At 40.7% G+C, this 25753-nt stretch overlaps 1 protein-coding gene and 2 long non-coding RNA genes across 3 annotated transcripts in view; 1 reads left to right on the forward strand and 2 right to left on the reverse strand.

The window, feature by feature from the left end:
- The window catches only part of LOC311304778 (uncharacterized protein), a 41230-nt gene that overhangs the window by 5590 nt on the left and 9887 nt on the right, over positions 1 to 25753 (forward strand). Inside the window, exons 4-8 of the mRNA XM_084432012.1 lie at positions 2266 to 2419; positions 7891 to 8017; positions 11307 to 11505; positions 11596 to 11769; positions 11860 to 12033. Coding sequence (XP_084288138.1) covers positions 2266 to 2419; positions 7891 to 8017; positions 11307 to 11505; positions 11596 to 11769; positions 11860 to 12033 — 828 coding nt within the window. The remainder of the gene's footprint in view (positions 1 to 2265; positions 2420 to 7890; positions 8018 to 11306; positions 11506 to 11595; positions 11770 to 11859; positions 12034 to 25753) is intronic.
- Positions 20879 to 21925, reverse strand: LOC311304865. The gene is made up of 2 exons (XR_014629952.1): positions 21804 to 21925; positions 20879 to 21579 (listed from the first exon to the last, which is right to left on the reverse strand). It is a non-coding gene; the product is annotated as an uncharacterized lncRNA (long non-coding RNA).
- LOC311304864 lies at positions 22129 to 23366 on the reverse strand. The gene is made up of 3 exons (XR_014629951.1): positions 23178 to 23366; positions 22501 to 22898; positions 22129 to 22284 (listed from the first exon to the last, which is right to left on the reverse strand). It is a non-coding gene; the product is annotated as an uncharacterized lncRNA (long non-coding RNA).

Here is a 25753-nt window from a genome sequence, read left to right on the forward strand (position 1 = left end):
CACCCGTCCCGTAGAATACGCAATCGTCCCGTATTTAAAGGTAAAATGATGCGTCCCGTATCAAACCAATACAGGACGCAATTTGTCCCGTATATTACATAGACACACATAGTTAAATAAATAAGGTTTTTTCAGTGTGAATAATACTAATAGTCATTAATGAATCAATTTCACAAGATATAGTAGAGAAGCTCAATTGCGTGATTGCATGTTAGCGTCTTTTTTCCCCATAGCGACAGTTTCGAGAACATGTGCCATAAACAGGCATAATATGCAGTTTTACAAAAACATGTTGAGCTCACTCATCTCTCCAGATATCTGAATGGGAAAAAGGTATCAGTGGGTCTGTCCTGTAACTAATGATGAACGTAAGGTGAACTGCACAGTTTCATTTGTTCACCCGGTGGACTTCTGACTTAAAGCATTGTGCCATGACAGACAAATCTGTGCTTTTAAAGGTATAACGTTAGGCCAGGGGTGTCCAAACTCAGTCCTGGAGGGCCACTGTCCTGCAGAGTTTAGCTCCAACCCCAATTAAACACACCTGAACCAGATAATCAGACCTTGATTATCTGGTTCAGGTGTGTTTAATTGGGGTTGGAGCTAAACTCTGCAGGACAGTGGCCCTCCAGGACTGAGTTTGGACACCCCTGCGTTAGGCCTATTGTTTTTTTTTTGGATAATCTCTTAATATAATATTCCATACATTGTCAGAGTTGATAGACAGGTAACTATTATATTTGTAGACGTTATTAGACAGATTCATTAATATATTATAATTAATCTTATTTATTAATTTATCGTTTATAAATAATCATATCTATGCATAATAAATGGTGATCCTATCTGTCATACACAATTTATGGCATTTTAAAAAAGTTGAAAAGGTGTGAAATTATTTAAATAAAAATGGTACAAATAATGAAATAATTTAGTCACAATTTAAGTAGTAAATAAATAAAATAATAAATAAAATCATCCCATGCATGCAAAATTGTCAAAAACATGACTACTGGTTTAGAATGTTTTTATTGTCTATATTTATAAATAAACAAAATAATCAAATGTAAAATAATCATATAAAATGTTTTCTGTTGCAAGTTCACATACTTCTCATTTCCCATGTTGTGTCATGTTGAAATAATCAGCTCCGAGCTCTTGACACATTTTTCACAGGATTCGTGTATGGGTGTCCCTTATTTCGCCACAACTCACCTCTCTTAAGTCACGCTTATCGCGAACTGAAGGAGAGCAACCAGAACCGAAACATAAGTATTAAAGGAGCCACGCGCCATATTTAGCAATACTGAAAAATCACCATATAACCATCTTTTTTCCTTAAATCCAAGATGGCAGCTTGTCTCTCTGTCTGTGGATGAAATTTGTTTGCTTATGGAAAAATTACTAATTGATCATTTTCTAAGCTTTCGTATAAGCTGGTACGGAAATTTCTCTGAAACCGTGCTGTCTTTGGAGGATCGGTTTCATGCTGACTGGTTGGAGTCTGGAGCTTATTTATCTACTGGAGCTCGAGTGCAGATGTGTCGCTGAGTTTACGTCATGTGTAGTCAAACAACATGTCCTAGCTCAGTTAGGTAGTAAAGCAGACCATGTCTATTCACATGATAGAGACTCTGCCTCCTTAATGATTTTACGGACTTTTGGGCTAATGCCTGACAAATTCTCTGTTGCCCCGGCTCTACTGTCATGTTTTATGATGAGAATGCTTATTAGAATTATTGCTTTACCTAACAATCTGCACACAACTGTATTGTTAAAACACCATTACTATAGTGCCTCAGCTGTGCTTTGTCGGGCCTTGATTATATTACTGCTTATGATCTCTGGTAATGTTCATGTCCACCCTGGCCCGTCTTCTTCTTCTGATGTTCTTCCTGGTGTTGCTTCTCCTATGGGTCATGTGGCCTTAAATAACCTATGTTTTGAAGACTTTTGTAAGCGCAAAAATCTTGGCTTCCTGCATGTAAACACAAGAAGCATATTACCTAAACTGGACCAGCTTAAAGTATGGGTTGAGAGTTCTAGACCTGATGTCTTAGTGATCACCGAAACATGGTTGCGCAACTCTATTCCCTACCCTGACCTGTATTTAACTGGTTACAACCTGTTTCGGCAGGATAGGTCATCTAAGGGTGGGGGGGTGGCAATTTTCACCAAAGAATATCTTCAATGTAGTATAGCCCTGGCAAAGTCTATACCCAAACAGTATGATCTTCTTGTCCTTAACATTAAATTATCAAACAGCTTTTCTTTATCTGTGGCTGGCTGCTATCGCCCTCCATCTGCACCAGCATGTACTCTAGAGGCCTTAGGCAATGCTCTTGCACCCTTCACCAGGTCTGAGTTGATCCTACTGGGCGATCTAAACTGGGACATGCTTAAGCCCCCTGAGAAAGTTGTACAACAGTTTGACTGCCTAAACCTTCACCAAATCATAAACCTGCCTACTAGATACAACACAAAAAATTGTGATAAGGCCACATTGATAGATGTTGTGCTCACTAACGCCCCACTCTTGTACCAATCGGGTGTCTTTTGCAATGATCTCAGCGACCACTGTTTCATTGCTTGTGTTAGAAAACAACTTTTTGTCAAACAGCCTGTCATAATCACTACTAAGCGTATCCTAAAACATTTTGACGCTCAAGCTTTCTTGTGTGATTTGGCTTATGTGAGTTGGTATAGAGTCAGCCTGATTCCCACTGTGAGTGACGCATGGTTGTTGTTTAAAGACCTTCTTACTGCAGTGATCAACAAACATGCGCCATACAAAAAGATACGCATAAAAAACCGCAACAGCCCATGGGTTAACCGTGACCTAGCTGTTCTGCTTCAACAAAAAAATTCAGCCTGGCGCAAAGCCCGCAAGACACAATCTGCTGAAGACACCCTTTTATTTAGACAAATCAGGAACAAGGCCACACAAGCGGTGAGGGAGGCTAAAACTAGCTTCTTTAAAGAACAGTTCACACTTTGTGGAGCAAATCCAAAAGCATTTTGGAAAACGGTGAAAAAACTTGAAAACAAACCCCGGACCATTCCTTTGTCACTAAAAGTGGATGATATAGTTGTCACTAATAAAAACACCATGGCTAACGCATTCAATCACCACTTCATAAATTCAGGCTTTGTTCCCAAAGCTCCCATCTCTACTGCTATAGCCCCTGTAGCCTCTAATCCCTGCAGCCTTTCTGCACCTCCACACAGTTTTTCCATCCGCCCTGTTTTAATGGAGGAAGTCCTGAAAGAATTGACCGCTCTGGACCCCAATAAAGCAGTTGGGTCAGATGATCTTGCCGCCTTTTTTATTAAAATTGCTGCCCCTGTCATTGCGGCTCCATTAACAGCACTCATTAATCTCTCCATCCATACATCCGAGATTCCACCGGCTTGGAAAGAAGCGGTGGTGCTTCCACTATATAAGGGCGGTAATCAGGCTGATCTAAATAATTACAGGCCAATTTCAATCCTGCCTTGTGTGTCTAAAATTATGGAGAAACTTGTCAACAAACAACTTATCAATTATCTGAATGCTTACGATATCATATCCGGGGCACAGTCTGGCTTCCGATCAGGGTATGGTTGTGTCACAGCTACCACTAAAGTACTGAATGATATTACATCTGCGTTAGATACCAAACAACACTGCGCTGCTATATTCATTGACCTTGCAAAAGCTTTTGACTCGGTGGTCCACAACATACTCATTGACAGACTCAGCAGCATTGGTGTCACTGATCACTCACTGGTTTGGTTCACAAATTTTCTCTCACACCGGGTTCAAAGTGTAAGATTAGAAAACCTTGTATCCCACTCTCTCCCGATCATCAGGGGTGTGCCCCAAGGTTCTATCCTTGCTCCAACTCTTTTTTTAATTTATATTAATACCATTCCATCGGCAGCTGGCAATTCTTTCATTCACTTATACGCTGATGATACAGTTCTTTATGCCACAGGTCCCTCCCCTGATGCTGTTCAAGCTACCCTGCAAGAAAGCTTTTACCAACTTCAACAATCCTTTACACAACTCAACCTCAGTCTCAATACCTCCAAAACAAAAATCATGTGGTTTCACCGAAAGGGTACTACGCCTCCACCTGCACTTAACATCACCACCTGTAATGGGGCTATTTTAGAACAAGTCACTACATATAAATACTTGGGCATCTGGTTGGACACATCTCTTACTTATTCTACCCACATATCTAAGCTGCAATCTAAGGTTAAAGCCAAGCTTGGTTTTCTTTACAGAAACCGCTCTTCATTCACCACTTCTGCCAAACTTACTCTTATTCAAATGACCATCCTACCCATTTTAGACTACGGAGACACCATTTACAGGGTTGCTTGCAAATCCACCTTGTCTAAACTTGACACTCTTTATCATTCCGCTATCAGGTTTGCCACAAATGCTCCTTCCAACACACACCACTGCGCTCTTTACACATCTGTCAACTGGTCCTCCCTTCACAATCGCCGTAAAATTCACTGGTTCACTTTCATTTACAAGACCCTTCTTAGCCACTCACCACCTTACTTAGGTCACCTGCTGCAGCCAAAGCCCGTCACTTATGATACCCGGGCTTCACTTTATCTTCAATTAATAATCCCCAAAACCAAAACAGCCATTGGTCTAATAACATTTCAATCTGCTGCCGCTCGGGACTGGAATTCGCTCCAAAATACTCTCAAAATTGATAAGCTAATTTCAACTTCATCATTTAAATCTGTTATTTCACACCTGTTCACGGACACATGCAGCTGTTTCTCTTCATAGTCAAAAATAAAAATAATAAGGAGGAAGGGGAGAGGAAAAGGGAAAAAGAGAAGGGAAATGAGAAGGGGGATGTTTTTTTTTTTTTTTTTTTTATATTTCTTTGTAGCTCCATTCATCATTTCTATATACATATAGCTGGTCAATGTGGTCTGTTGTCTACTGTGTTGAGTTTTCAATTGTATTTATGTAATTGCTTACCTGTAAGTATCTATAATGTTTTGTACCTTTTAACTCTACTTCCCCTTTCCCTAAGTGGTTATCCCACTTGTCAGGCCGCCATTGTAAATAAGAACTTGTTCTTAATGACTTGCCTGTAAAAATAAAGGTTAAACAAACAAAGAAACATGACATCTCAAATAAAAGAAATCAATATTAAAAGAATAAATTAAATGAAATATTAAAAGAATAATATATTCAAGAATAATAAATGAGTATAAATATAACAAATGATAATAACAAAGGGAGAGATCTTGAGTGAAATTAATAAATAAATATAACACTCGTTACACGCGCACACAACATATTCTAGCATTGCAAACTTGACATCGCAGCCTGTTCATTATCAAAATAAAATGGTCAACCTAACATATAAGAAATTACACTGCTCAGTTTAAATAGTCAGTAACACCATTCGTGCCATTCAGCGTGAACACCGCTCCACTGTGGTGTTTCCAGCCACATTTAGCATTCAAGCTAGTGAAGTATGAAGCCTATAATAAATAATAATTTAACATCCAAATACATCACAAATATGGAAACATTTGGATTCGAATGATAGAGTAAAGGGGGTCGCACACCATACGCGCTGCTCAGCGCCACATCTTTTAAAGGGGTCATATAATGGTACATGCACTTTTACAAGTTGATTGTACTGAAGTGTGTGTTGGCAGTGCCTGTACACAACCATCATATAATGATAAAAATCCAGCCAGTGGTCTTTTTTTAATCTTCTTATGTTTTCCCCCGTCTCAAATCAAGCCGTTCGATTTTGTGACGTCACAAAATCGACGTCCCTCCCACGATTGTTGATTGACAGCAGCGTTTCAACACAGACTCATGACAACACTCGTGAGCGAGCTGTCAATCATCATAGTCCGCGCGGAAATATTCCCCACGATCAACGTCAATGCTTTCATGTTTGTGCGAATCATTTCACCAGACTGCTTTATAAACGAGAACATTGAAAAAGGTATTAGCTCCTGTCTGAGTATGTTTTTTATGTGCCTAATGACTGTCATAGTCTCACAGACTTACAGGTTATTTTTTAAACAGTCAAGTAAAATGTTAGTGCTTCAGCCCTGACAGCTGTACCTAACACTGCATAGATAATGTTACGCATCACGGACAAGCCTACATTTACCGGAAAAAAGTTTTTCATGACCATTAGCTGTAACATCAATCTGTCAATGAACTAACTTATACATCAGTAAACACATAGCGTTCATATCCCACTACTCTACCCTTCCAGTACGCACAAAGATAGATCAAAGTGACATTATGTTAACTAACCATCCAGAAACGTCCTGTTTTCCGACTCTGGTTCAAATTGATACGGTTGCACAGTGTCCTCAGAGACCCTCAAATATACCCTCAACTGTAGTCAAGGCAACACTCCACGTGTGTTGTGTCAAAACGATAGACTGTAAAAGGTCAAAACGCCCCACAGAACAGAGGGGCGGAGTCAGCAAAGCTCATTATCATTTAAAGACACATGCACTTAAACGGCGTGCTGAAAACAGAGTGTTTTCTTACAATACTAATGAGAATTTTTAATTAAAGTATATTACAAACTTTTAATTTAGACCCTAATGAATCATATTAGCTTGTACAAAAATGGCATTATATGACCCCTTTAAATTCTAACACATTATTCTCCAGTACACACACTGGCGGCGCCTTTCGGCGTCTGTCTGCGGTGCCCAGCTACGGCTCAGGACCTTGTTCAAAATCCTGCCGCGCCACAGAGCGCCATTTACATAGTCTTACATTAAATGTACATTTATTTGTCTCAAATCGTCGTCAATGTATACTGACTTCACCCTGTGCTACAATATACATTTAGTTTTACATTCATTCACAGAAATCAGCTGCGTGGATGAAAACTGCTGATGTTATCGGATTTTCAGGTTATATTCTCAATTCATTCAGTTAACGGACGCTCTGAGGTAAAGTGAATTCAGACTGCAGTCTTAGCAATGATTGTATTTAATTGTACAGTACAATCATAACATATTACAGGCATTATCTTAATTTCATAATGTCCTTAAACATAACAATATTGCTGGCCATAAACTGAGAAAGTGCGCGTCCGATGTGCGATACCTCGAGTTGTCCTAGACGTGGCGCGGCGCTGTGCGTCCGGTGTGCGACCCCCTTAAGGCTACGTGAGCCTAACACCAGTTACTTTCAGTTTCACTTTAAGTTATTTTGTTTTAGCTTGTTTGTTATTTACTGATATTTTTTTCATTCTTAATTTGCGTCCCTATATATATATAGCTAAATCAAATTAGTGTAGAATCAACTTTGCGTTGCGATCGAGTCAAGGATCAAGTGCAAGTGCATCATCAAAAGCGATTGTTAAGAAAAGTGCTGAGCTGTATTTGTGTGCTATCTAGTGGTTTAAAGTAGAATGCGCATTTAGCCCCTTTTTATAGTATTTAAGTATTCTTATGTTTGGCTTGACTGGGTATAAATTGTTTTAATTCTACTATATATGGTGTAAAAATGTCTGAGTGCTGCCCTCTTCAGGTTGAATGGTGGCTACTGCAGTTGAATTTTCCTTTTTGAAGTTGTGGTGCCCTGTGACATTAGCAGGTACAAGCTCACCATGCCCTTGCCTACAGAGAGAGATTCTGTTAAACTCTAATAAGCCTTGTGTTTTGTTTAAAACTATTGATTCAGTTATTAATGTTCCGCAACTTGTCTGTGTTGATGCCTCCCCGGCTGTCTGTGAAAACTTTCTAAGCTTTTTTATTGATAAAGTCACTTCCACTAGGGCTGTAATTTCACCTTCTGCCTGGGACCCCTTAGTCTCTGTCCTCTGCTCTGCTGTCTTTGATCAGTTTGAGCCTGTGACTTTGTGTGTGTTACAGGTGATTGTTGGTCATTTGAAGCCCTCGGGTTCTCCACATGATGCTATCCCTCCTCGACTCTTTAAGGAGGTTTTTCCCACTGTAGGACCATCTGTTCTTGCAGTTGTTAATAGCAGTCTGTCCTCAGGTGTGGTCCTTGAAATTTTTAAACATGCAGTAGTGCAACCTCTGCTTAAAAAACCTGGTCTTGATCCTGCGGATCTTGCAAATTTCAGGCCTATCTCCAAACTATGTTTTCTTTCAAAAATCCTTGAAAAGATGAAATCAAATAATGGCTTTTATTGAAAGACCACAATATCCTCAAAGTTTTCCAGTCCGGTTTTAAATCTCTACACAGCACATAATCGGCTCTTTTAAAAGTTTTTAACAATATCTATTTAGCTACCGATTCTGGTGACTATAGCCGCTTTCCGACCGGAGGAACCTTTTCACAGTTACTAGAATTATTGGCAAAAGTACCTGTATGTTCCTGCGGTGCGAACACGCCGACTAGGAACGACTTTAGTTTTAGGAACTCCATTTGGAGGAACTAATTTAGCTCCTACTTCAGAGTTGGGTCTAAACCAGCACTATAGGAACTACCCGTGACGTTCGTGTACGCCAGTGGTTCTCAATTCCAGTCCTTGGGACCCACTGCTCTGCACATTTTGTATGTCTCCCTTATTTAACACACCTGAACCAGATCATCAGCTCAATGGGAGAGACTCATGAACTGAACTGAGTGTGTCAGATAAGAGAGACATACAAAATGTGCAGAGCAGCGGGTCACGAGGACTGGAATTGAGAACCACTGGTGTACGCTGATGACCGAACACACGCAAAACACCAGCACCTCCCATTTTTAAAACAGCTATATGTAAACACACAGATTATAGCCTATATATTTACTCCAGAAACTAGATACAAACATGGAAAACAGTGATAGATGGGTCTCTAAACCTTTATGCTGAAGAGAAAATCCAACGCAACTTTGAGGGGACCAAGCCAAACATGATTATGTATTTCTGCTCAGCTAGCAACACTGGACATCAACCACACAACATAGGCTATTAACTTTTTTTTCATATACTGTGTGTGTACTTTCTATAACAATTCTATCTAATAACATGTTAAACAGTACAGTTAGACAGATTGCTAACTAATGAACACAGAGAATGCGAGCATTGTTTGCTCTGGCGTTCTCAGCGCCGTCAAAATAAAGGTCCGTCGCTCCGTCAAAATAAAAGTCGCCGTGCTTGCGTCACTCCCTTACCCCTCCTACCAGTTCCTATGGCCACTTGGCCAGTGCGAACGCAAACAGCAAAAAACGAGTTTGGGGGAGAGTAGTTCATAGAACTGTTTAGAAGTGGACAGTTCCTATAACTAAGTTCCTGTAACTACTTGGTCGGAAAGCGACTTATGTTTTTTGTCATGTAATACGCAATTACGTTGAAAAGGTCACGCTTTTCTGTCCTGACGAAAATTTTCTTTTAGGCTTTTTAATATTAAAACACCCAGGATACGCACACGAAATGGGCATTTTAAACGATAAACCAGGGTTCACCAATCTCGGTCCTGGAGGGCCGCTGTCCTGCAGAGTTTAGCTCCAACCCCAATTAAACACACCTGAACCAGATAATCAAGGTCTCACTAGGCATACTAGAAACTTTCAAACAGGTGTGTTGGAGCTGGTTGGAGCTAAACTCTGCAGGACAGCGGCCCTCCAGGACCGAGATTGGTGAACCCTGCGATAAACTGACACAAAGATATTTGAATATGTGTATATGGTCCTCCTTCCGCACATTTGTAAATACTGACTCGGTTCTTCCGCCGCGTGACCTTTTTCAACGTAATTGCGTATTACGTGACGTCACGAACGCGCATCACAGAACAGAGCAAGGCGAGCATTTGTGCTTATAAAACTTAAACTTTTTTTATTTATTTTTTTAAATGACCGATCGTTTTGCTAGATAAGACCCTTATTCATCGTCTGGTATCGCTTAAAGCCCTTTGAAGCTGCACTGAAACTGTCATTTGGACCGTGAACTGTTTGGGGCCCATTGAAGTCCATTATATGGACAAAAATCCTGGAATGTTTTCATCAAAAACCTTAATTTCTTTTCGACTGAAGAAAGAAAGACATGGACATCTTGGATGACATGGGGGTGAGTAAATTATCAGCAAAAGTTTTTTTTTTTTAAAGTGAACTAATCCTTTAAGATAGACAGTCAGATTAGAGCAGTAGTTAAAACAAGTTTTCAAACCTGGCAGCGTGTCTTTTAACAGGAACGCGTAAACATGAGCACATTTCCCCCATTTTAGCCTTGCTTCACTGGCTGCTTGTACAGTTCAAGATTAACTTTAAAATTATTTTATTTGTTTTTAAATCGCTAAATGGTCTTGCCCTACCCTACATTTCAGAGCTACTTCATCTTTATACACCCACTCGTTCTCTCAGGTCAGCTGATCAACTGCTCCTGTATGACATGCCTCTTCAATCTCTCGTTTTAAATCTCTTCTAAAAACCCATATTTTTTCTTTGGCCTTTAACACCAGAGGTTGACTTTTTTTTATTGTTTTTATAGTTTGGCTGTTTTTCGTATGTTTTGTTCTTAATTTGTTTTATTTTGTATTTTATGTTTTGTATGAGTTATGTATTGTTGTGTTCTGTTTTTGTATATTCATCTGTACAGCACTTTGGTCTACTTTGGTCGTTTTATTGGTGCTGTAAAAGGGTTTAAGCAGTTTTAGATGATTTAGTGTAGACAGACAGTTTTTGGAAACCACTAGTGTGGACTGAGAGCATTTTGAAAAGTAAATGCTGTTTTTAAATTGTGGCTTTTCAATTTGAAAACTGTAGGAGCTAAAATAGGATTACTTTGTGTATGTTATAATTCAGTATTTCATATAATGTTACTGTGAGTTGACCCCATCTAGGGGTTGAAGTTGGAGACTCGAGGCCTCTGGGGATAATGGACCTGTGACTTCACCTGGGGGTGTGGTCAGAGCCGAAAGTGACAGTCTTTGACCTCATTGCCCAACTCCACATGAAACAGATTCTATCTACATTAGATCTTGACAGTCCTTTATTAACTTGAAATTTTGTAATTTACTTTTTTGTAATAGATACTACCTCAGTTTAGAATAACTATGCTATGGACAAGGGAACCCTATGGACAGTGAGTGTCAAGCTGTTAATCCACCAATGTGGACTACTTTTCCACAACGACCACATATTTCACAATATTTGACTTTATTTAATCTTTGTATTGCCAATTATTTATTCATCTGTTTTTCTAGTTTTTAAGGTGCTACTGCTGCCCCTTTAAAGAAAAGCACCCTGAACCCAAACTTATTGTGCAGTATTTACTCTCTTCTAGTCTTGTTGGCTGTAATCTCACTAGTCAGGATTGTGAAATTGTGTCATCAGCTCTGATCAGATCTGACTGTGTGTGTCTGTAGGTTGTCTGGCTGTATGGTGACAGAGGAAGGCTGTGGTTATGTGTCTTCAGCTCTGAGTTCAAACCCATCACACCTGAGAGAGCTGGATCTAAGTAACAATGACCTGCAGGATTCAGGAGTGAAGAATATTTCTGATGGACTGAAAAGCGCAAACTGTCAGCTGCAGATACTGAGGTATTTAAGAACATATGTGAGATTATTTACAGTCTGCCACTCATAATGTCGATGTGTGTTTGTAGATGGTCTGACTGTGTGTGTCTGTAGGTTGTCTGGCTGTATGGTGACCGAGGAAGGCTGTGGTTATGTGTCTTCAGCTCTGAGTTCAAACCCATCACACCTGAGAGAGCTGGATCTAAGTAACAATGACCTGCAGGATTCAGGAGTGAAGAATATTTCTGATGGACTGAAAAGCGCAAACTGTCAGCTGCAGATACTGAGGTATTTAAGAACATATGAGAGATTATTTACAGTCTGCCACTCATAATGTCGATGTGTGTTTGTAGATGGTCTGACTGTGTGTGTCTGTAGGTTGTCTGGCTGTATGGTGACAGAGGAAGGCTGTGGTTATGTGTCATCAGCTCTGAGTTCAAACCCCTCACACCTGAGAGAGCTGGATCTGAGCTACAATCACCCAGGAGAATCAGGAGTCAAGCTGCTCTCTGACAAACTGGAGGATCCAAACTGCTCACTGCAGATACTCAAGTATGTGGGACAATAAGAGGCCCGGTTTACACCTGGTATTAAGATCTGTCTCAGGTGATCTAACCACAAGTTGGTTACTCTCATTTGGATGTAGAGCTATTCCAGCGTTATGGACATGACATTTACAGTCAAAACTTGAAATATAAATTCTCATAGAAAGTATTAATTACCAATATATTGAATAGGGCTGTCAAGTTGTTAAAACTTTTAATCTGATTATTAACATGATGTGGCAATTAATCAATCTAACAATCTTATTAATTAATCAAATTAATAGCAGATTAGTCGCACATCAAGTCATTGTGTAAAGCATCAAATAGACATTACAAAAAGTAGCTTCAGAAAGAAATATATGATTCAGCATAGAATTTATTACACATACATTTTTGGACGATGAGGTTGAGTAAATGATGACTGAATTTTCATTTTTGGATGAACTAAACCTTTAATGTTTTTTTTTTATAATATGGAAATATCCATCTTTATAATTGGTCAATTGAATCATTGGTTCATCCGATTCATCCAAAGCGTGGTTTCAGAAATGAAATGCCACTGTCATGGTGTCAAGTCAAGTCACCTTCATTTATATAGTGCTTTTAACAATATAGATTGTTTTAACCCTTAGGGGTCTAATGTGTTTTAGGGGTCCTTGAGTTGTTTTGACATGCCCTGACATTTGTGCTATTTTTAGTTGCTTATATAGGGCCCTATAATTTCCGCGATCACGGAATCGCGGACGGAATCGCGGAATTGGCAAATTAACGCGGAATCTAGTGTCAACGCGGAATTTCGCGGAATTTTACATATTTGGAATAAAATTCTGTTTTTGTGTGGGAGAAAAACGTATGTCTGAGGAAAATCGCATATTACTGAAAGAACGAGCAGAGAGAGAGGCCCGGTCACGCGCGCGTCTTCAAACTGTCTTGCTCTCTCTCACTCCCTCGCGCTTATTAATCTAAATCAATTGAGAATTGACACAATGGTAAAAGATCGGAAGAACGAAGTTTCACGTGGAGCATTCGGACATTTTTTTCCTGAATTAGGCTACCGCTGTGTGTGAATTGTGCAAAAAAAACTTTTTACCTTGCCTTCTTCTCTGAAAAGCGTTCCGCCCATTCAGCTGACATAAAAAACACTTTCAATAAACTAAACAAAACCTATCCAATGATGAAATTTTTTCTGTGTTGACAAATCTTTTGCGATGTCCTAACTGCCGGGATAATCACACAACGCGTACAAGTCTGCTAATGATACGTCCGATTCGCGAACTAATGACTCCTTTGAACCGATTCACTTAAATGAATGGTTAAAACAACTGATCTGTCCAACACTGAATCGGTGAATAACAAAATCGGTAACACTTTACAATAAGGTTCCATTTATTAAACTCTAGTTAACTAGATCAGTTAACATTAACTATTAATAAACTGCACTTCTACAGCATTTATTAATCTTTATTAATGTTAATTTCACCATTTAGTAGCCTACATTATTTAAATGAAAAGTTGTATTTGTTAACATTAGTTAGCTTGATGTACTGTGTGAAGTAACATAATAAAAATACAGGGTTAGGGTTAACTAAGATTAACAAAGATTAATAAATACAGTAACAAATGTATTGCTCGTGGTTCATGTTAGTTAGCCTAATATTCACTAATGTAAACAAACGAAACCACATTTAACACCTTTTTTAATGAGAATTTTGTTTGTTACCTCAATAAGGGTCATTCCTATTTTATTTGTGTACATTTAAAAAAAAACTGAATTCCCAAAAATTAAAACGGAAAAAACGGAATTTGCAAAAATTAAAACGGAATTTGGGAAAAAATAAAACGGATTTTATAGGGCCCTACTTATAAACATACTAATGGCAAAGGTGTCATTACACTCTATTCAGCACAAACAGGGCTACCATAATATGTGAGCAACATGTATGTACATGTTTGTATTTTTGAGAGAATAATGTTTGTGCATGGTTATTGAAAAAACAAAAAAAAATGAAAGTTTCTGAAATAGTCACTTAGAGGGAAATACTAGAAAGAATGCGAGGACAAAAGAAATATATATGTATCTCACTCTTTAATTTATTTAGAATATAGTTAACAATCCAAATTTAAATGAAAGTCAAGTCAAGTCATCTTCATTTATTTAGCGTGTTTAACAATGTAGATTGCTCCAATGCAGCTTTACAGTGATAATAGGAAATTAAAGTAACAGAGATGGTTTTGACTTTAAAGCAGCTCTAGAATAAAGTTATTGTCCAGCTGTCACGCTCAATGAGACGGAAGCAATAATGCAAGTAAAACTCTTTATTGAGGAAAATAGATGAACAAGTCTCTCTCAGGCTGGAATAGATGAACAAGTCTCTCTCAGGTTGGGTGACGCAGGGACAAGATGGTCAGCAATCCGGTGGTGTAGTGATGTGATGACGAATCGTGAAGAAATCCAGATGACGAACGAAAACCAGTTGAACACCAAACAGGAAATCAAGACAGGAACTGAAACTCCGACGGGGACTGGATACACACACACGGAAGACACCAAAACAACGATCTGACAAAGAGAGACAAGTGCGGTGAGACTTTATAGGTGAATGGATTGACTGCAGCTGTGATGAGAGTGAGATCAGCTGGATCGCTGATGCGCTGATCAGAGCGGTAACGCCCACTCGCACACACCCACACACACACATAACAACAAGTACACGAGACAAGAAGGAAACAGTGAATTCATGAACCGTGACAGTACCCCCCCTCCTAGGAACGCCTCCGGGCGTCCCCAGACTCCCTTACCTGTCGATTGTAATCATCAATAAGGGAGTGATCCAGGATGTCTCTAGCAGGTACCCAACTTCTCTCCTCCGCACCGTAACCTTCCCAGTCCACCAAGTACTGGAAACCGCGTCCCCTCCGCCTTGAGTCCAGAATACGGTTAACCGAATATGTAGGTTCCCCTTCTACGAGCCGCGGCGGGGGGGGAACCGGGACAGGCGGATTAATACAAGAACGAAACACAGGCTTTATTTTGGAAACATGAAAGGCGGGATGAATCCTCCTGTACACTGGAGGGAGTTTGAGGCGGACTGTCACCGGACTAATGATCTTGGTGACAGTGAACGGGCCGATAAATTTGGGAGCAAGTTTATTAGAGACGGAGCGGAGAGGAATGTTCTTGGTAGAAAGCCACACTTTTTGACCAACGACGTATACGGGAGGCCTAGACCGGTGGCGGTCGGCTTTGGCCTTGGTGCGCGCCCCCACCTGGAGTAGAGTCTCACGGGCTCTAGTCCAAGTGCGGTGACACCTCTGGACGAAGGCGTGAGCAGAGGGAACCGCGACTTCGGATTCCAGACTAGAAAAGACTGGTGGCTGGTAACCTACACTACACTCAAACGGAGACAGGCCCGTAGACGACACTGGTAATGTATTGTGGGCGTACTCCACCATTGACAATTGTTGGCTCCATGAGGAAGGATTCTTGGAGACCAAACATCGCAACGACCTCTCCAAATCTTGGTTGGCTCTCTCAGTTTGACCATTGCTCTGGGGATGAAACCCTGAGGACAGACTGACAGTCGCTCCCAATAATTTACAAAACTCTTGCCAAAATTTGGACACAAATTGGGGTCCTCTGTCGGAAACCACGTCTGTCGGGAGGCCATGTAAGCGAAAGACGTGGTCAACGACAATCAACGCTGTCTCCTTGGCTGAAGGTAATTTGGGCAAGGGAATAAAATGGGCCGCCTTCGAGAACCGGTCCACCACGGTCAAAACTACCGTGTAGCCTCGGGAGGGCGGGAGGGCGGTAATAAAATCTAGCGCAATATGGGACCAGGGTCTCGAAGGGACAGGCAACGGTTGAAGTAACCCATCTGGGGGTCGATTGGAGGTCTTACCAACGGCACAAACAGAGCAAGCCAAAACAAAACTGTGGACATCACGAGCCATAAGCGGCCACCAGAATCGTTGCTTGACCAAAAACTTGGTACGACTAACTCCTGGATGACAAGCCACGTTGGAACAATGCCCCCACTGAATAACGTCAGACCGTAATCCCTCCGGTACAAATAAACGGTTCGGTGGACAATCGGGCGGAGGCGTTACCCCTTCTAAGGCCTTCTTGACCTTCGATTCGACCTCCCATACGAGTGTGGAGATGAATAGAGTCTCCGGTAAAATGCACTCGGGAGTGGACGGGCGTTCGGAACGATCAAAAATGCGCGATAAAGAATCGGGTTTGATGTTTTTAGAACCCGGGCGGTACGAGAGAGTAAAATCAAAACGTCCGAAAAAAAGTGCCCACCGAGCCTGCCTGGAGTTCAATCTTTTGGCAGTCTTAATGTATTCCAGATTCTTATGGTCGGTCCAGACGATAAAAGGCACCCCCGACCCTTCTAACCAGTGACGCCATTCTTCCAACGCTAACTTGACTGCCAACAACTCTCTGTTACCAATGTCATAATTTTGTTCGGCAGGGGACAAACGATGAGAAAAAAACGCGCACGGATGCATCCTGTCGTCTGTGAGAGAGCGTTGGGAAATCACTGCACCTACCCCCACCTCTGACGCGTCGACCTCCACCACAAACTGACGTGCTGGATCAGGGGCAATGAGGATGGGGGCTGAAACAAAGCGGCCCTTCAGTTTGGCAAACGCAGCCTCAGCTGCGTCTGACCACCTGAACGTAGTTCTGGGGGAGGTCAAGGCAGTCAGAGGTGAGGCTAGTTGGCTGAAATTGCGAATAAACCGCCGGTAGAAATTAGCGAACCCCAGAAACCTCTGTAGGGCCTTACGGGAATCTGGACTTGGCCAATCCACCACAGCCTTAACCTTGTCAGGATCCATACGTATTCCCTCAGACGACACAATGTACCCTAGGAAAGGAACAGACTGTGCATGAAAAACGCATTTCTCCGCCTTGACAAAAAGCCCATTCTCTAGCAACCTCTGAAGCACTCGTCGAACGTGCTGCACATGTTCCTGGAGAGAAGAGGAAACTATCAATATGTCATCCAGGTAGACATATATGAACTGATCGACCATATCTCGCAGCACGTCATTGACGAGTGCCTGGAAGACTGCTGGGGAGTTGGACAACCCAAAAGGCATGACCAAGTATTCAAAGTGCCCCCTGGGGGTGTTAAAAGCAGTCTTCCACTCATCCCCCTTCCTGATGCGGACCAAATGATAAGCATTACGTAAGTCCAATTTAGTGAAGATGGATGCTCCCTGTAACCTCTCGAAAGCTGAAGACATCAACGGCAAAGGATAAGTATTCTTTACCGTGATGCTGTTCAGCCCCCGGTAATCAATACAAGGTCGCAGAGATCCGTCCTTCTTCCCCACAAAAAAGAACCCCGCCCCCGCTGGAGAAGAGGAAGGGCGGATGAACCCCGTTGCTAGAGAATCAGAAATATATTTCTCCATAGCCTCCCTTTCTGGGACAGAAAGCGAATATAACTTGCCTTTAGGCGGAGACTTACCTGGCAATAACTCTATGGCACAGTCATAGGGACGATGCGGAGGAAGAGAAGCAGCACGAGACTTACTGAACACCTCCTTCAGGTCTTGGTACTCCGCGGGCACGTTAGACAAATCCACTGCCACCTCCTGAAACACAGAAACAGAAACAGACGAACAGGCAGACACAAGACAGGACTCATGACATTTACTGCTCCATTCCAATACTGAATTCTTCTGCCAGTCTATTTTGGGGTTGTGATTGATGAGCCAAGGATGTCCGAGAACAACAGGTGCGAGAGGTGAGTCCAGTATGTAAAATGAAAGGGTCTCAGTGTGATTGCCAGATGTGATGAGTGTGATGGGTCCGGTGATGAGTGCAATGGTGGGTAAATCCTGGCCGTTGAGTGCATGAACAGCGATCTTGTGAGTGAGTGGTTGGATGGGAACTTGGAACTTGAGTGCAAATGAATGGTCCATGAAATTACCTTCGGCCCCTGAATCCACCAGTGCGTGACAGTCGTGATTGTGGGCTGACCATCTTAGTCTTACCGGGAGGAGCGTAGATGTTGATGAGGTCTTCTCAGCGGAGATCCCACCCGACAGTAGCCTCATACTTACTGCCGGGCTTGGCCTTTTACCGGGCAGTTGTAAGCATAATGTCCTGCGGCGCCACAGTACAGGCAAAGGCCTTGGGATCTCCGCCTTTCCTTCTCCTCCCGGGAAAGCCGAGCTCGACCGACCTGCATGGGCTCGTGATCGTCGACGAGGCTGACCGCGTCCCTGCCGCTGGACCGCTGATTCTCAGTTCCTCTTAATCCTCGGCTGGGTAGCATCCGTCGCTCGACCCTAGTCAGTCGTGCATCCACTCGAAGTGCCAATTCCACCAGTCCATCAAGGGCAGTAGGAAGGTCCAGGGCGTAGATCTCTCTTTGGACGCGGTCAGCCAGCCCATGCAGGAACATGTCCCACTGCGCCTCCTCGTTCCACTGACACTCAGCCGCCAAGGTCTTGAATTCAATCGAGTAATCTGAAACTGACCTCTCTCCTTGTTTGAGTTCCGCGAGCATCCGAGCCGCCTCTCTCCCGGCAACCGCTCTGTCGAAAACTCGTTTCATTTCGGCGGCGAGTGTCTGGAACGAGGCGCAGCAAGGGTCTTGATTCTCCCACACCGCCGTCCCCCATAGAGCTGCCCTCCCAGTCAACAAGGTCAGCACAAATGCCACTTTGGCACTCTCGTTGCAGAAAGTTCTGGGCTGGAGGGCAAAATGCATCGAGCAACGTGTCAGAAAAGCTCTACAAAAGTTGGGCTCACCCGCGTATGATTCCGGAACAGGTAGGCGGGGCTCCGACTGGGAGGCGCTCGCTGATGGTGTGGGGGGAACGGCCGGTGTGGGTGGCGCAGTGGGAGCTCGCAGATGTTGAATTTGCTGGGTGAGCTCGGACACCTGCGTCACCAAAGCTTGAACAGCCCGGGCCGTATCATTCAGATTCTTCTCCTGACTGTCCATCCGCTGAATGCTGGAGTTTACAAACTCATCCAAAGTTGAGGGATTACTCGCTGCTTCCATTGACATGGTCAGATCGTTATGTCACGCTCAATGAGACGGAAGCAATAATGCAAGTAAAACTCTTTATTGAGGAAAATAGATGAACAAGTCTCTCTCAGGCTGGAATAGATGAACAAGTCTCTCTCAGGTTGGGTGACGCAGGGACAAGATGGTCAGCAATCCGGTGGTGTAGTGATGTGATGACGAATCGTGAAGAAATCCAGATGACGAACGAAAACCAGTTGAACACCAAACAGGAAATCAAGACAGGAACTGAAACTCCGACGGGGACTGGATACACACACACGGAAGACACCAAAACAACGATCTGACAAAGAGAGACAAGTGCGGTGAGACTTTATAGGTGAATGGATTGACTGCAGCTGTGATGAGAGTGAGATCAGCTGGATCGCTGATGCGCTGATCAGAGCGGTAACGCCCACTCGCACACACCCACACACACACATAACAACAAGTACACGAGACAAGAAGGAAACAGTGAATTCATGAACCGTGACACCAGCTAAAGTTAGTTTTGATTGATTCATTTCCGTCGCAGCGATCATTAGTTATTAACTCAGGGGCCGCTAACACGTGTAGGATATGAAGGCGAACCAAACACAAATGATTCTTCAAGGTGATTCGTTTAAACATAATTCCACACAGAACTCAACACCTCAGACCCCAAATCACCAATCCAGAACCATAAAATCCAGGCTCCAGCCAGTCTACGCTAAACAACGAAAAACCCCAGCTAAGATCTTTATGGCCATGCAAGCTTCAAAGAGATGAGTCCAACTAAAGGAAGTTGTCAATGTTAGATAGTTTGGAAAAGACTGATTGGTTCAGAGATGGCAAAGCTCAGGGCCCAACCAAGATAACGGCAGAGGTTGCTTGATCCCATGACAGATATACAAAACAGATCTTCTTCTTAAGGACCTCTGAACGACCCCAGGGTTGAAATCTCTTATAACCACAGAGACTGAGACTTTAAATATCAAAATACATAAATGCATCCCAAAACAATTCTTGACTGACTTATAATCAAACATCGTATACTACATAATTTTATATTGTGTCTACAACCTATATATGTGTCTATTATGATGTGTCTATTATGTTATAACTATTAGATTTTTGAATGAAAGTGTGTCTTGTTTCCTATCAGTGTGATCGTATGTTCACAATTACGAAGATGGCTTGATTGAAATCTGTGTAAAATGTTTCGTAATCTTATACTAGTAATGATGTCTAAACTGTGGCCTCTGTACTCTCTGCTAGAGCTGGAGAGTAAAGAGATCACAGATAACGCATGATTTACGATGAGAAGTGAAGAAAATGCCATCTACCAAATATAGACAGTGCCTAATTGGTCAGGACTCATACAGGAGGCTGGACAAACATTTGAGTTTAAAATCTTAGGTCCAGCCCAGATAGCAAATTGGCTTTGGGCCGGATCTGGCTAAATTTCGGCTGAGATTTTGGCCCACATACCGCATGGAATTACGGTCCAAGGTTGGCCCAAGTGCTGTTTGCCGAAAGTCAACCAGATCAATGCCGGAAGCAGACCAAAACTCACCCATAGTTTTACAATGTACCCAGATATTATCCAGAACTGGCCCAAAACAACACCGTAATCCCCAGATGTCAGCCAGACAAGGGCCAAACTGCCACCAGCTTTACCCCAGAACTCAGCCACAACTTATCCAGAAGCTCCAGAAAACAGCCATAACGGGGCCAATATTATACCAGTCCCCAAAACTGAACCAGAAATGATCCCTGTGTAATACTTATATATTGTGCAAGGAATAATAAAATAATGACACTACACAAATGCAAAGTACAGCATTTTATTGAGAGGGGAAGAAAATCTCAGCCAGATAAATGGAAAAATAAAAACTATGGGAAAAAGACAAGATAAAACAATACTAGAGTAAGGCAAAACAAAAGCAACAAATAGTCACAATACAAGAATAAAAAGACAGAGCACTAAATTAAAATGTTACAAAAATAATGCAATAAAAAAAAAAGTTCATGTGGCATGCTTAAATAATGAAATACAGAAACGAACCAAAATACGGTGGCTGAGAGATCTCAACGCATGGAAACAGAAGAAAACATGCAAACAGGTAATTCAGAAAAACACCAGCAAATTAAGAAACCAAATACAAAAACGCGCTGCAAACAGCAAGAGACTTCAACGTCCTGCAACAGAAGAAAACATGCAAATAGGAAAAACACCAGCAAGTTAAGAAAACATCAGTTTCACAACACATATTGTGTGTGAAATATACACACACACACACACTGCAAATACAATGCAACCAATAAATAATAAATAATAATAAAAACACTACTGTAGATATTTGCGTTGTTGGTCTGCCATTTGCAGCGCGTTTCTGTATTTGGTTGTTTTTTGCATATTTGCTGCACATGTGCTGTCAAACTGATGAAGATGTTTTCTTCATTTGCTTGTGTTTTTCTATTTCCTTGCGTTTTCTTCTGTTGCAGCGTGTTGAGCCCTCTCGGCCACCGTACTAAAAAGCAACAGAAACCAAGCAATAAATTAAACTGATACAAACAATAAAGCAAAAGTGTAAATGTGTCATGCATAAACCATAAAAGTACAGAAACAAACTAAAAGCTGGTTATAAAAGACAAATGAAATACAATTTATATTTACAGATGTGCAAAAAAGGTAAAAATATAAGTTGCAACAATGCAAAACAAAGTCCCTGATAACTTAAAATGTGTGGCTTACATTAACATTTTGCAAAGGTGTCCTTTTTCTGCCACCCTCATGATCACCAGCTAGATGAAACCACCTTTTAATAACTTTTTCGACCTCCAGCTCCGATGTCCATGCACACACAGGATTTCTTCTTACAGCCTCTAGAATAGGAGCATACAAATACAGTTAAAAAATACTTTTAATTAAAATGAACAATAGAGACATAAAGCATTTGTATTAAAAGACACCACCAGTCAAAGAATTAAAACTTGCAACATTCATTCATGACATGAGGGAATAGTCATGAAGTTCCAGATAGACTTTGACACAATAAAAATGCACTTACCGATCACAATGTTTTTAAGCTGCAAGCTTTGGAAAGGTGTTTTCCCATGTACAACTCAAACTATCCAGTTTACCACTTTGACAAAGTCATTTTTGATTGCTTGCCTCATAATCTGCCCGACGTGTCCTTTACGTCGACTCCACCCAACAATCCCAGTTCAAGTACCTGAAATATTTTTAAAACATGCCATCACTATTAAGTCAAAACACTAAAACATGCTTTTGTTTCCAATATCGATATTATATTTACCAAATTAGACAAATATAAAGAGTTTTTGTTATGGTTATAGATTTTTCATGTTTTAAATTGATCACACACACCATTTAATTACAACCAGACTTGTGAGTGATAACAGCATGCATTACTGACGGTGTTACCTACCACTTTTTGTCTTGTTTCTGGACATGATCGAAGATCACTTTGCAGGGAAGTTAATGACCTAAGTCTTCAATTGGAAACAGGTTTGGACTTTGGTTCTGTGCCTCTGTGATCTCCTGAACGTTGTTTCCTTTGAGATCTTGCACCATCCTTATGTTCCTCTGCTGCTCCATAAGGATCTCTTGTTTAGATATTATGTCATGGAGAAGTGCTAAAACATTAAACACAGGTATTGAAAGGTTTACCACACCACCTCTGCTATGACATGAGCCTTACGCTAACAGTGAATATATGATAGTAAAAAAACAAAAATAAATCTTACATTTTATTAATCGGTCATCGCTTGAGAGGCTTTTTCTCTGTGGTCTGGGTGTTTCATGATGCCACGGTGATTGTATTGCCTGATCGGGAGACTGTAAAGTTGTATCCTGAATTGATTTCTTTTTCCAAAGATTCAAACATCTTGTTGACTCTTTTAATAGCCCTTTTTCTCATGTTACTTCGCTCACTGTAAGCTCACATATTTTCCTATAAGCACTGTAAATGGGGGATAATTCTAGAACCTCTAACATAATAACAAATACAATCCAACCACAGAAAACAACCCAAAAAAAGCCTATCTTGTACTGCGCTATAGATTAAAATCTAACTTACGTGTTAGTTTAGAAGTATCAACTTACCTTGATCATGTATTAAAACTCCAAAAGATAAAACCAAGATAGCGTGATTGTCGAAGTTAGAACGACAATTTGAATTTCACCGCGAGACTGCGTTGGAAAATACGAGTCGCTGAACAACTGCTACGTAACTTCCGGATCCTCTGGTAGGCGGGATGATGTCACGGGGTGCACTCTGGGAAAAGTAGTCCTTTTTTTAAAGCGGATTTAACACCGTATATGTAAATCAACTACTATTTCCATGATGCATTGCAAACTGCGTCATCGTATCAGCAACCACAGACGCCGCATTGACCCGTCTGCCGAGCAAGACTGCTCCAAAAAAACACTTTAACCACGGGTTTTTGTAGTAAAACTGTCGTTAGACTGTACAAATGGTAATTAATTCGCCAAAACTTTGTTTGTGGCATTTTGACTACCATTTGGATAATCACAAAGTACTCATTCAGTCCCATTCAATATTTTGTCTTATATGCTGCAGACTGAACCATTTGTCTTTGTCTTCAAACATTTTGCAAACATCTCATTGTTTTTTTTGTTTTTTCACTTTGCACATTGTCACCTCCTTAACTACTATTAAAATAATCTTGCCAACAGAATAATCAAGTCTTCTTTCCTTTAAAAAAAGGAAAGGTCTTTTTATGTGTAAAAGTGAATAAATATCTATAGGTATTTTTTAACTAGGCCTATAATAAACAGATTTCATTTTATTCTGTTTTGACAAAATTAACCTTATAATGATGTATAAAATATGAACCAATTAGCACCACATTTTACACGGCTATTTTACAGTAGAGCACATTCATGCCAGAGATCTTTTATTTACTCTACCAAAACCCAACCAGATCTCAGCCAAATATTTTCTTATTTCTGGCAGACCGAGCTCAAGCCAGGGCTCAGCCAAAAAGATACAATTAGATTTTTGTTTCTTTTGGTTAGCCAGACTCCAGCCAGAGCTTAGCCTAATACTGTTTGACACAAGAGTGTGAAAAAAACAGTGCCAGAATTAAGCCAGAAGTGCCTAATGTAAGCCAGACTCGGCCCAGACTTTGTTGCTATCTGGGAGGGGGGAGTTTTAGCTAGAGAAGATTCCAGAATGCATCCAGACAGATGAGTAACCATGTAGACTAGCAGACAAAAGAACCCAAATCAAGCTCAGAAGAACATAGGTTAACCCTCTGGGGTCTAAGGTGTTTTTGGGGCCCTTGGGATGTTTTGACATGCCCTGACATTTGTGCTTTTTTCAGTTATTTATAAACATGATAATGGCAAAGGTGTAAATTCACTCTATATAGCACAAACAGGGCTACCATAATATGTGAGCAACATGAAGATGTTTGTATTTTTAAGAGAATAATGTTTATGCGTGGTTATTGGAAAAAATAAAAATGAAAGTTGCTGAAATAAGACCACAAAACTCATACTAAATATGTGTCAATAAGACTTTTGACTAATGGATGTTGTCGCTTCGAGTTCTGGCTTCAAAATTATGTGAAAATAGTTTTGCTTTATCGTTCACATAAAACAATACATTGATTTAAATTGTGTAAAACAGGTTTTGCTTGGAAAGCCAATATGCGAGGGGGGCGTGAACAAGGAGTGGTTTACACCTGAGAATACAATGTCCCACCCACTCTGCATAATTAGCCATTCATTCAGGTGTGACACTGACTGAGCCACAATGCAAGGACAAAAGATATATTTAGAAGAAGACTTATATTGACCATTTAAGATTTTGCTTACATCTATCTTGTAAATATGTTTGCTATTTTATTAAAAAGGTTACAGTTACAACAATAATTACAATTTCAACAATATTTCAAGTGTACTCTTTCTTTGTAAAAAAAAAGGATTATAGGCCTACATTTTATCATATGTATTCATTAGTTTGAATATAGCCAACATTGGAACAGCTAACATCTTAGTTGATGACTTTATTTTTGACAAAAATAGTATTTTATATATATTTATATATATTTTTATATATATATATATATATATATATATATATATATATATATATATATATAAAACATATGAGCAGAAATTGCTAAACAAAAGCTTATTTGATGTGGCAGTATATTCTACAGTAAAAACTGTACCCAAATCTAGTCAACAAAATGTTGTCTTTCATATTTCGCCTGACTGTAACGTTGTTTTTATGAAATATTAGGGCATATAAATGTTAATTTGCAGTTTAATACATTGCTTATACAAATAGCCTACATTTTATTTCAACATATTTCAGTCGATTTTTACTCATCTCAGTATAGCAATACAGTTTGCTGAAACATCATCATTCATTCACACACAGAAAGCGATTTAAATTTAAACGGTCTTTTTGCGAGCTGTGGTAAACAGCGCGCATCTCTGCCGTTCATTCATAACAAACAGAAACGCGATTCACTTGAGAAGGAAAAAAACTTACTACAGTATTCCTCAGCTCAGTCGGATCCTTGCTCCTCGAAATACCCGCACTTCTGAGGTACATTTTCCATTATTATTATTCCTCACAGCGCTGCGAGACTGTGTAAACAAGTAATGATCTGAATAAACTTGTGTTTTCTCGAGCTGATATG

Source organism: Rutilus rutilus (genome assembly GCF_951802725.1).
Source record: "Rutilus rutilus genome assembly, chromosome: 15".
Lineage (NCBI taxonomy): Eukaryota > Metazoa > Chordata > Actinopteri > Cypriniformes > Leuciscidae > Rutilus > Rutilus rutilus.